The 12,652-nt window shown below is 43.1% G+C and overlaps 2 protein-coding genes across 2 annotated transcripts; both read left to right on the forward strand.

The window, feature by feature from the left end:
* Window positions 1-24: 24 nt before the first annotated feature.
* On the forward strand, window positions 25-1,897 carry EAF01_008377 (uncharacterized protein; the record flags this gene model as incomplete). Its single annotated transcript, XM_038916633.1, has 6 exons — window positions 25-90; window positions 140-422; window positions 481-582; window positions 634-711; window positions 758-1,176; window positions 1,370-1,897. The coding sequence occupies 6 exons, from the start codon at window positions 25-27 to the stop codon at window positions 1,895-1,897; spliced, it is 1,476 nt and encodes a 491-aa protein (XP_038767995.1).
* Window positions 1,898-10,587: 8,690 nt separating this feature from the next.
* On the forward strand, window positions 10,588-12,370 carry EAF01_008378 (uncharacterized protein; the record flags this gene model as incomplete). The annotated part of the gene is made up of 2 exons (XM_038916634.1): window positions 10,588-11,255; window positions 11,326-12,370. 2 exons carry the CDS (start codon window positions 10,588-10,590, stop codon window positions 12,368-12,370), a joined length of 1,713 nt encoding a protein of 570 aa, XP_038767996.1.
* Between the last annotated feature and the right edge of the window lie 282 nt (window positions 12,371-12,652).

The following is a 12,652-nucleotide window of genomic DNA, read 5'->3' on the forward strand; positions in this document are numbered from 1 at the left end:
CTCGCTTCAGCCTTGTGCGAAATTATGAATCGTCTACACACAAAATTAAAGCCTTCGCAAGAAACGACAAAACGATATGAAGTTATGGAGGTATGCATGCATTCCGTACGGAAATTGGCTTTACTAATATTTAATATAGAAATCTACAGTAACACCTAACGGCCAAATGTCATTATTTCGCCCACCCGTTGTGCGCTCTGCAGCGGGAGTACTCGATCGTGCTCTTTTCTCCAAAACTATACCAATTTCCGCAGCGAGACTTATGAATAATAAAATTATATCGAAATGTCGATCGCAATTGACAAAAAGCAAAGAAATATTGCTGGAAGATAGAGTTGCGCCTATACGATCGGATCCAGATCCAGAATTCGCAGCGAAAGGTGGAAAGTGTTTGCTTCTGAATCCTAAAGTAAAACATGATGGTATATTGCCTCAAATTTCTTAGAGGCTGTGGAATGAGATTCTGATTTTATTTGGCAGATCCTACAACTTGGAGTCCGATTTTACACGAAGCTGTGAAGGCACAGGAGTTGGGAGTTATCCCATACGATTTGACGTTGGGTTATGATCATTGGAATTATAGTATGTTATATTCTAGTCTCCGTATGCAGTTATAGGGATTAATCTTTACAGTCGATATAATGAAATCGATTCTTCCCGAAGATGCCCAAGGAGAAATTCCGGTTGGTTTCGCCATCGTCGGGCATGTTGGTATGACTCCTCTTTCCAATCGTCGAAACTACTCTAATAGCACTAGCCCATCTCAATCTTCATGATGAATACCTCCCATATAAATCTCTCGTTGCAGCAGTTCTTATGGACAAAAATCCCACCATCCGTACGGTCATCAACAAAATTGATGACGTGGGAACCGTGTCTGAGTACCGGACTTTCTCTTACGAAGTGCTCGCCGGTGAAGATAACATGAATGTTGAAATCCGCGAAGGAGATTGTACATTCAGATTCGATTACTCAAAAGTGTATTGGAATAGTAGATTGCAAACGGAACACAAGCGATTAGTAGATCTGTTTGAGCCTGGGGATGTGGTTTGTGACGTTATGGCGGGGGTGGGTCCTTTCGCCTTACCAGCGGGAAAGAAAGGGGTTTTTGTCTGGGCAAATGATTTGAATCCGGATAGTTATAAGGCTATGAAAGATGCGGTTATTAGAAATAAGGTATGTCTCCCCCTTACTGAAGATCTTGCCCCATTTTTCTCATGATGATTTCAATATCACGACGGTCAACATAAACCACAAGTTGGATCACTTTGATGAGAATGCCTATGACAAGGCGCTTCAATCTGATTAGAACTCCATTTTTCAATCGTATTGAAAGTTATAAAAGCTCGTATAACTGATAACTTTTCAGGTTGAGAATTTCGTTCGTCCCTTCAACGAAGACGGCCACAAATTCATCCATCAAGCCGCCGACGAACTCCTCCAACTCACCGCCACAAACCAAAATACCATTACTATCGCTCCCAAACGACCCTCGCGCAGTGCTCCTCCGTCAACTAAACCACCTCCACCTCTCAAAATGCTCACCATTCCTAACACCATCTCTCACTTCGTAATGAATCTCCCTGCCAGTGCCATAGATTTCCTTCCCTCTTTCCACGGCCTCTATCACAAATCTCAACACCTGTTTGCCCCACACACGGAAACAAAATTACCAATGGTACATGTCCATTGTTTTGCGGCGAAGAATGAAGATAACGAGGCGGCTAATATAGAAATTTGTGAGAGAGTAAGTGGTAAGTTGGGTATGAAGATTGAGCAGGGGGATAAGTATGAGACGAAGGTTTGGGATGTGAGAGATGTGGCGCCGAAGAAGAGAATGTTCTGTGTTAGTTTCAGGATTCCGGAAGAGGTCGCTTTTGGGGAGAGGAGGGGTTAGAAAGTGCTTGGATAAGAGGGCTAGTTATGGGAGTTGGATTTTAGGGAATTGGGTCACCTACCTGAGGAAACTACCTACAAATATTTGGATCTAGCATGAGAATTGAATAAGAAGAAAAGAGAAAGAGAGAAAGCTATTACAAACCGTCGAGTCTACCTCTTGTTGAATACAATGGGCACTGCTCGTCTACCTACAAAAACAATAACCATAACAACATCAGATCACCCTTTCTTCCTGGTACAAAATACAACTGAAACAAGTACTGTACATGCAGCATTTTAATACCCGAAGCCAAGACCAAGCACAAGTACAAGAACAAATCCATATACCTCGCTTCGGGTGTCACATTGCGTTACACTGCATCGCACTGCATGATTTCCTCTCTCCCTGTAAGCACATACCGGGATTTATATATTGGATACATGTTAAATTTTAAACGAAGAAGTCAGACCATAGGTTTTTATATTAACGCGTGGGGGAATCTGGGGGCGTGGGGGCGTGGGAGGGAATGGGATGGGGGTATTAGTCAATTGGATGGATTGGGGTGTGTGAGTAAGTGTGTATATTTGTTTATAGGCTTGTGTGTGTGTGTTGGTATTATATGTAGGTAAGCATGTACTGGTATTTATGTAGGTAGGTATTTTAGGTATTTTAGGTATTGAAGATATTCAAGTATATGCGGAGCAGTATGTATGTATTTATGTAGTTTATATAAAGTGTGGAGGTAGTAGGATATGGGAATACTGTGAGGCTTTTGTTTTGTGGTTTGTGGTTTGTATCTGTGAGGGGTTTTGCTTGATTTCTTTCTTTCTTTCTTACTTTGGTCTGTAGTGATGTGATGTGATGTGATGTAGGAGCTTTATTGGGTGGGTGGGTTTTGGGTCGGAGATGGGGCATGGTATGGTATGGTATGGTATGGTATGATGTGCTGTGTGATGCATTTGCAATTTATATCAATATCTATTGGAGAACATCCAATGGCCTCGATATTCCTAGACACTGAAGTGATTCACATGTGGTTTACGGAATAGTAAATAGGAATAGGGATGATGATGATGCTGCCAGCAAACAGAGCAATCTCGAACACTCAACTTCACCCAGCAAAAAAGAGATTACGATAATCACCTCACATTCCCAAACATCAAAACGATCTCCGAAATTCGGCTCCTCAACATCTCGGCTGCATCTATACTATCCAACATCCCATTCGCAACCCGGGGAGAAAGGTACCGGTACATCCGTATGTTGTGACATCCAAGGTACCTGGCTCGCTTATTCGGTACTTAATCGAGTCGACTATTGTACTGGTATTTGCTCGATGCGAGATTTGTTCATGAACCATGTCGGATGGGATGTATCATGTACATCATTGTATATAAACGAGGAGAAGACGAGGGGGATGTATTGAAGTAGGTATCCTTGAAAGTTGAAATTGAACAAGTAAACTTGAAGTAGGTAGGGATGCGATACGACATTGATAGAGGAGATGTGATTTTTTTCTGATACTTCACAGAGATGCTTGATAGAGTGCCATTGGCATTTTTAAAAAAGATGATCAAATAAGTGGTGCTGTCAAAAACAATATTGAAAATCGGTTATTGGAATTTGTGAACCTATGTACTCGATCAAGATGGGAATTGGCAAGTTAGACGTTGCGTGTGTTCCTAATTGATGGATTGCAATTGCGCCTTCACCTTCACCTTCACATTCACCCTTACTATTTCCCGAAGATCCGCACCCAATTCCAAAACCACACTCCTCGTCCAGAGCCCGTATCAAGTGAAAGTGGCTGCAGCAACACACTTGCGCGGCGTGCACTAGACAGAGCGGGCTTGCATAAGCTTCGCGCCATCCCTACACCATGGTTAATAGATGCATGCACCATAACGTGTCATTCCGAGTGTTTCCCGATGCGACGATGGACGATTGGGGAATTGACGTGAGGAGAAAGATGGGATACGAGGGGGGAGGTGTGAAGGTGGTGTGGATGGGAGGAGATGAGAGATTAGAGATAAGATTTGAAGGGGGTCTGGAACCTTCTATTTTGTGTGTAGGTATTTGGTACTGTGTTTGGGTTTGGGTTTGGGTTTGGGTTTGGGTTTGGGTATGGATTGTTGATATCGTATTTATGATTTCGAGTTCGCTGGGTGGGATTGTGTTGCTTGCTTTCTATGTATTGTGAAGGTGACTACAGTACTTCCAGATAAGCGGGGTAAGAGAGCTGGATCAAGGGAACTTCCCTTTCAATTGACATGTTTAAGCAACGAATGATTGGCATCGATGATCGACAAGTTTCCAGCCATCAAACCCAGATGTGATACGCAAGCCACTTGCATTCCAAGCAACTTCTTTCGCATGGTACGGGACCGATTGCCGAAAGCGTCGTCAGTTGCTTAGAATCACATGCGGTGTGTAATTGAGTTCCTCTTCTACCGGTAACCTTATACAAACCGTGGAAATCAGGAGAGACTCTTTCCAGCATTGTGTATGATCAATGGAGTGGACGTGCATGTACCAGTATGATGAAACTTGGCGAACAATGCCCATCTATGCAAATCACGACCATGGTGAGTTCAGGGAGTTTGTATTGTGTGATGTGGTTACCAGGAGTTCGTAGCACGGCGCAGAGGGTGAACCGTTATCATATGATGTGTGACGGGTAAGGGGGAGATCAGCATGGGCTTGATGTGCTGGGGTTATGAGGGGATCTAGATTAATAATTCCCTAAGCATACAGAGTATATTCGGGATGTGGGTGAGGGGTAGCAAAGGGCAGGTGTCTATTATTGTATACAAGAAAGCACATGAATCGTGAATGTTCACTACCTTGATGTAGTAGGGTTGCTTCGTTGGAAAGGCTGGTTACTACTGCAACACTTGAGATAGGAAAGCGCTCGAGTGCAAAGCTAGGTACTAGGGCTAGGTATGCTACGAACGACGATATTGCACATGAGGAGATGAATGATTAATCAATATAATTGTCATGTTTGATGACAACATGTAAACCATTTCCGCAAGATTTGATAAGAGAAAAGGAGATAAGGCGTGAATGTTGATGTTTGTGTGTATGTGCAGTTCATGTGCAGTTCATGTGCAGTTCATGTACCTGCTACCTACATACAGTCTCCGAGTACTGAGGTAGGAGTCGGCCTTAATTGAATTGCAGAAAGTAGTATAATAGTATAACAATACTTGCATAGGTCATCGACGTGATAGGTAAATCAGCAACCTTGCTATTACATTTGGTGTGGATGACTTCTGAGCGCCTTGATTCCTATCAAATTGTTATCGATTGGTCAATTGTTCCATTGTACCAAACCCCCACTTGACAATAGACTCATCGAGACCTTGGAACCCTTGATAGTTTGTTCATGCAACAATGCCCTGCCTCGTCTGCCTCGCCTGCCTCGCCTGCCTCAGCCTGCCTCAGCCTTCAATCCTCTCGCCATAGAAATGAGATGGAAAACAACTTGTGCCATGTCGCCATGGACTTCGTACTACTGAATGAGATTTGGTTCAAGACTCCACAATTCGGCCGGATAAATGACTCTGGACTGTGCGGGATACCACTTTGAGCTTATCATCGGTCGGATCTCACTTTTCCATTTTAAAAAAAAAAAAAATTGCATCGACCGGGTACCCGATATTTTCCTTCAAAATTAATTTACTGGGTGGTCGAGGCAGTCTATTCAGAATTTCAGATTCAGTCTTTTGGCAAGTCCACAAGGTCACCGGTTGATTGCTCGCCCAAGATGTCGCCTTCTAATAATCACAATTTTTAGATTGCTGGCTAGTTCCTGCACCGATGGACTGATGGCGAAAGACTTCCGGGAATGTGAGTCAGGTTGACCCTGAACTTGCATTCAAATGCCAATGTAAAGAATATAGCTGTTTCTACTACTTTATAGCTTGAGTTCTGACGCTTCTTCTTATCATCAGTGGATATTGTAGCTATGTCGACGTCGTTGACGAGCTTCCGATAAACCGATAAGCTGTAGACTATATTGAGGAAAGACTTCTCGGCACATGAAGTTGTGCTTTGTCTACAGATCCAATCCAAAGAGTCCACTATGTGGCTTGTGTTGGCTGCCAATAGAAAAGTTGCGAACCGATTTTCAAGCTTTGTAAGGGACTGGTTAGATTTGGAACCAACTTTTTTTTTCGAAATGCGGGATGTGCAATATTTGTATATCACTACCTAGTGCTCAAGAATACACTCGTGTGTTTGACCACTTGTGTGAACCAATTATTAATATGACAAAGTGCCGCAGTTTGTATACAGAGTACGGCCACCTAATGTTCGTTCGTTCCATATCGAGCTTTCATAACCTTGAGCATTCAATAGTTGCTGCATTGCTGCAGGAAGTGATATACTCATGGATGCCTGTCTGTTATTTGATGCTTGTTCTTGAGGTTCTTATCAGTAGCCAGACTTTGATAATTCTAAACCTTTCATGGGTGACCGACCACACATCTATTAACTTTCTCTAGTGTTTAGTTCATTTTCAAACCTGATTTTGCTTCACCATAGTTGGATGGATGGACATCGAATGGGTGAACAAACAGAGACAGGTGAGGGCGGTAGAAGCCCCCGGGTGTTTCTCCATCGATGTCAGTGATCATGCAGATATCGTATTTGGGTAGGACTATGCATAGGTGACAGCGCAGGTTGTTCGACGGCACGGGTTGATCGTCCAAGATCATCATTAAAGGACAATGCGTACCGGGTCGGTATAGACATTGTTGACCTTCGTTCGTATATAGCAATACGGAAGTGAAACTCCTGCTATGTAATTGTTTTCGGGCAACCACGATCTGAGAAATCCTTCATCGGTCAAATCCGAGGCGCAATTGATGGCTCCTCAGTGGTGCAGTCAAAAGGCTGCATATGTACTTCACTTCTTGGAAGTTGGAAATAGACCATCTCCCGTCGGGCTCGGGTTTCCTATCAGTAGATCAAGGCCCATATTTGTAGAAGAAGCGCCGAGTGTAGTGATCTAGAATTGTCAGCTCTCAATGCCGACCATACACTTGCGGCGCTTGGTGAAGAGAACCAGGAAAGAATGATCAGAATCTAAAAATGCAACACAATCAACGAAGCAGAATTGTTTGAGAACACTTTGATATTTTCCCCACACCATCGAAAGTTTATCCTTTGAACTTTATTCCGTAGCTATGAGACCTAGGCATATACGAATAGGCCAAGTCTGAAGATAGCCGACATTCTAACTTCTTACATGCTGCCATTCTTAAGCCATTGCATGTGTTTCTGTCAAAGCGAGCGAATAAAGTATTCTGCGTTGAGATTATTGCGTGACCAACTACTACTCCAACTCCTCCAACTACTCCAAATCCTCCAAATCCTCCATCGAATATGTTTATTAGTGTGAGTGAATTCTGGGATAACCTACCGTATAAACTCAATTACTCCAAAACATACTTTCCCATCATGGAACAAGCTTTGACTAGAATATGGGACATTTCTGTTGATTTTCAATCCGGATATAGGAAATAAAGGGGGGATGCTGATTCTAATGGTCCCTGGTATATTTTGGAGTAATCGAGGTTAAACGGCATTGTCTTGATATTTGTTATGCTGCTCGAAGCACAAAGAGACACTTGAAGTATGGCCAACCAAAGTCTGAAGTTAGGTAAAACACTCGCAATATGAGAGTCTTTAACATGGATTCTTTCTTGATATTCTCAGGGGTTATCGAGAAACTAGAAAACTAATGGTCGTTCCGGTCTATCTTGAATCTGAGCCATCACCTCGATGGGGTAATTGGCATTTTTTAGTGGCAATGGCAACGAGAATTTTCTCTCCGAGCCACCAGCCAGTGAGTATTCGGCGTTGCTCGTCTCCAATGATCCCCACATTGTCCCGCAAAGAGAGAGAGAGAACGAGATGTGATTGGTCGGTGGGTTACAACCTTGGAGAATTCTATGTACGAAGTAGGTTGAAGTGTTTGTCGTCGGTCATTGTTCTCCTCATCTTCAGAGCCGGTTCGGCAAAATTAGTGAGCTTGGTATATGTATGAGTAGGCTCAAGGCAGGAGGAAGCGAACGGCTTCATTATCTCGAGATTGGCCCTTTGATCATTGTAGCCATGGTTCGACATTAAGCATTCGAGACCGATGTGATATCTCATTAACCTGGTAACAATAAACATGGAATTCTCGGTGATTGATCGATGATGAGCATTTCGCTTCCACCATGTCGGTCTGGAAGGGTTGATCTGCTCCGGTCTACGACGCTATAGGTGTTTTATTGCCTGTCAGATACTAGGATATAAAATATGAACGGCCATAAGGTACGAGAAATATTTAGTGCTTTGATATGATGATGCAGCAGAAGATGCAAAAGTAGACAGGAGATGTAAGTATGTAGTTCAAGGTGTCTACGACGTACGGAATTTACTCAGCAAGACTCGTTCCGTAGAATCACTGCAGTGTAGCACGATTACACGTAACCTACCGGAATGTACCTGCGTGAAAGAAGGTAACAAAGCATCCCAAAACGGGTTCATTCCACAAATTGATCGATATATCAAAAGAGCAGCTTTGTTAGACTTTTGATCAGGATTGTGTGAGACTGTTTAGTAGACAAGCCACGGCCTGGAAACAATGGAAAAAGGCCGAGAGAGTAAATTCGCTCACAACGCTCAGGCCTAGATATCAATCAAGACAATCTCCCCCTCTCTCTATACTGCATTCGTATCTGGGTAGCTGTCGGTTGACCCATTCTACCTATCAAGAATTAACATCGCACGATCAATGTCGGAAAGTGTTTCGTTTCCCCAGTCTTCCAAGGTTCTTCTCCAGGAATTATAAAGCTTATAGAGTGACCTATTGCCAGAGTCCATTCCTTATCCGAGATAGAAAGACGGCGAGAGGTTAAAGATCCTGATACTTTTGATGATTGAGCATACCTTGAGCCTATAAGTGACTGAGGGTAAAGTTCTTGGGAAGGAATAAAAGGTAAAATTCCACGAGAAGAGAGGCACCTCCTATACACCTCTGAATGCTCTGACACCGGATTTCATTGGGTTCTCTGTCTCAGATTCCATGAAATTAGGATAGGGAATGCGAATATTCATCATGGAATTTTTAATCTTAAATTAACATTCCTTTCCTCACAGACACTTCCTCATTGAGCACAATGAAAGTCAGGTGGTGAGAGAGAAGGAATTTGGAGTTGTACATGTGTATTGTATTGTATTGTACGTAGCTAATCTTCAGTAATGAAATCCACCGCAAGTAAGTGAATGAATGATGATGACGATGATGCAAAGTGTATCAGTGCCATGCAATACTAGGTAGTAGCTCTGACTACCCTACCTAGGCACTCAATGCTCTCAATGCTCAAATGAAATGTAGATGGTCGGTAGAATCATTGCAGAGATACGGTCTAGACCAAACACTTCGCTCATGTATAATATATCGACAGCACACTCGTAGTCTCGTAGTCTCGTAGTCTCGTACTGCCCTTCTATTTCTATGGATGACATCTAACCTTTCTTGGTATGAGATAGCGATCTAACGTTTTTTGTCATGTACAGAATACGTTACTGGGGATCTCATCGCTACCTAGTACCTACCTAGTACCTACCTAGTCTATAGTAGTAGCCACTCCATTAATCGATACACGCACAACCTTGGAAACTCATAATTTTAGTATTACTACCTACACGTATACCTCCCACACATATAACCATCTCCTGCTGACTACACACACCCCCCTCACACGCACATCAAGATTCCTTCCACATCAACAATCACGACCGTTTATTAAGTGCACCCCTCACGCCTCACTCCACACCCCCTCCTCCATCCACCCACTCACCTCATCCACTCATTCCCATTCGCAACCCACTATCCACTTCGCACCCACTTTTCAATTAGAGAAATTCCGCACTAAAGCCACTTCATGAGTGTCTAAGTTCCTAAATTCCAAGGGTCGAGAACTTCTTCTTTTCTTGTCTTTACTTATACTATTATACCTAGTACAAGAATAAACTTCCTCCAAAGAAAAAGACTTTCCAACTAAATTCCTCAAAAATCAATCCTCACTGGTTTTATTACTTCACCTCGATCAATTTCTCATTTCTACTTTCCATCTTCCATCTTCCATCTTCCATTCTCCATTCTCCATTCTCCATCCTCCATTCTCCATTCTTCATTCCCCCATCTCCCCATTCCCCCATTCTCCACATTCACTCGTTTTCTCTTATCACCTACGATCCTAAACACCCAAATCAACCCTTTTTCTTTCCAATCGAGAACCTGCTGCTGTATCCTATTGATCACTCGGCATCCGAGAATCCTTTTAAACCCCTACAAAATCAATCGCAATTCGCTTCGATTCATCCATCCATCCATCCATCAAAACGTCAATTGTGGAGAATCTCGACTACAACTCAATCCTACCTACCATAATAACTATCGACCTACCACCAACCATACTTTCGCAAACTACCTTTCAGTATTCTGGACGTATTCGAGTTTATGATTGATATCACAGTTATTGTACAAGTTTTGGAACATCGGAGTAGGAAGTCAGCAACTTTAGAAACAGCAAAAAAGTCAAACGAAGAGGAGGTTCTCTTTCTCGACAACAGGTCGTTCTGACCTTAAACCACATACTCCGCCACCAATTAACCCAACCTTTCCATCGGAAGGTATTATCGCAAAAATGGCGATAGTCCTCAATTCGGAAGAAAACTCCTACTTTTCGTCAAGTCCTCTTCGTCGATCACACTCCCAGCCCAAATTCGTCACACAACCGTCGTCATATTCACAATCTCTATCTCGATCAAATAGCGTGAAATTCAACCCGATAATATCACCCAGTAATTCCTCGGCGTCTTCAGCACCATCATCTCCCCAAACCCTACATGCCGATTCTGTCGCTCCTTCATACTCGTCAACACCAGCTAGCAGTTTGTCACTCGATCATAGCGACGATGCAGACGATGAAGATCAAATTTACTTTCCCACATATGACGACACAGGATATTTCGATCAAATTGAAGATTTAGAGCCACCAACCAGTCCACATACCGACGATTCCTATGCTGTCTCACCCATCCCAAACAGCACCTCTATAATCTCGCGACCTGGATCCCCAGAAGTACCACACGCACATGCCGAGGATGACACAGCACTACAAGCGAAACCTTCGCGGCACGTTGATTATCTATCACACAATTGGAGAGAAGAGGATATATGGGCATCATGGAAACTCATAGTATCAAAAGGGGGGGAATACTCTAATCATGAACGACTAGAAAATGCTTCGTGGAGAACTTGGATGAAGGCAAAATATAGACTCAAGACCGTGTCACCCGAGACACTTAATTGGTAGGTTTTCATGATTATGCTGCTACTACTGCGAGCAGGTTAAATCGGAAAATAAACTGACATTCTATAGGTTGAAGGATTGTGACGTGACCTGGCTATATGGTCCACTTCAAGCTGGACCAACCTCATTCAACGCCCCAGATACTTCTCCCGTGAGCAGCAGCAGGCTATCGAAATCAAATTCCTTTTTGCAAAAGAAGCCAATTCTCAAGAAACGAAGTATGTCCGAAATAATGCTTCAAAGGTCGTTGTCATCATCTTCATTACTCAAACAAGCTGCTGCTGCGGTACAAGCACAGCAATCTGGGGATGGACGCCCTGGTATAATTAGGGCTACATCTGACTACGTTCCATATGAATTTGCAAGTAGACAATCAGAACAAGCTGATTTAAGTATGCTTTCATCGGTTACCTCATCAGGACTTATCACCCCTGGTACTGAAAAGAAACGCATTAGTTTCAATGAACAAGTATCGCAATGTATAGCCTTGGAAGTCAAGGGCGATGATGATGACGAGCTGGACTACGGTACCCAAGACTTTGACGATAGTGACTCCGATGATGGAGCTATCATGATGAAGAGGAGCACTTCTAAACGACAACTCCCACCGATGAGGAAGAGGATAATATCTAGAGTCAACTCTATGACTGATAGCAAAACCATTGCAATGCTACCATCCACAACACTCAAGTACCGAGCAGATACTCCCGAGCCACAGGAGACAGCCATGAAGCACAGTGGGTCTTTTCACGGTGGAAAGTTGTCACCGTCACCCTCTCAAGACACATTGAAGCCTTCAAAGCCATCAACAAGAATGCTTCTAGGCGATGATGAAGACGATGATGACATCGATTGGCAACCACCCAATGCATTCGCCCATAGAAAAGATAGCGTGTCCATTGCGCAAGATCGATTTCACAGTCTCAGCACCTCGGACTCTGTTTGTAACGACGAGCCTTCTGGTATGAGGAGAACGCCATCCGGCATGTTTATGCCTTATGAAGAGGACGAAGATGATGCTGTATCTGAAGGTCTTTTTGGAAAAGTTGTCGATACTGTGAATACAGCAAAGGACATTGCACATGTCATCTGGAATGTCGGATGGAGGCGTTGATATTCAGAATTGGACACTATTTTTCCAAGGGTCAACTCATTCATAGCGATACAATTATTGATCGAAATATAATGTCGACGTATATACGCGACTTTTGTACATAATACTGAAGCACATATTAGATGCTGCATTTACACACCGGGTTCTGGAACCACTTTTGGAATTTGTCGGCGTTTTGGCATGGGAACGGTTTTTGTTCTTAATGGGGTCAGGACTTGAGGATGATGGCCAAAATTGTACTTTGGCAATGGGTTACATAGAAAGGGTTCGGGCTAATTCGTC

Source organism: Botrytis porri (genome assembly GCF_014898465.1).
Source record: "Botrytis porri strain MUCL 3234 chromosome Unknown BPOR_011, whole genome shotgun sequence".
In the NCBI taxonomy this organism is placed as follows: Eukaryota; Fungi; Ascomycota; class Leotiomycetes; order Helotiales; family Sclerotiniaceae; genus Botrytis; species Botrytis porri.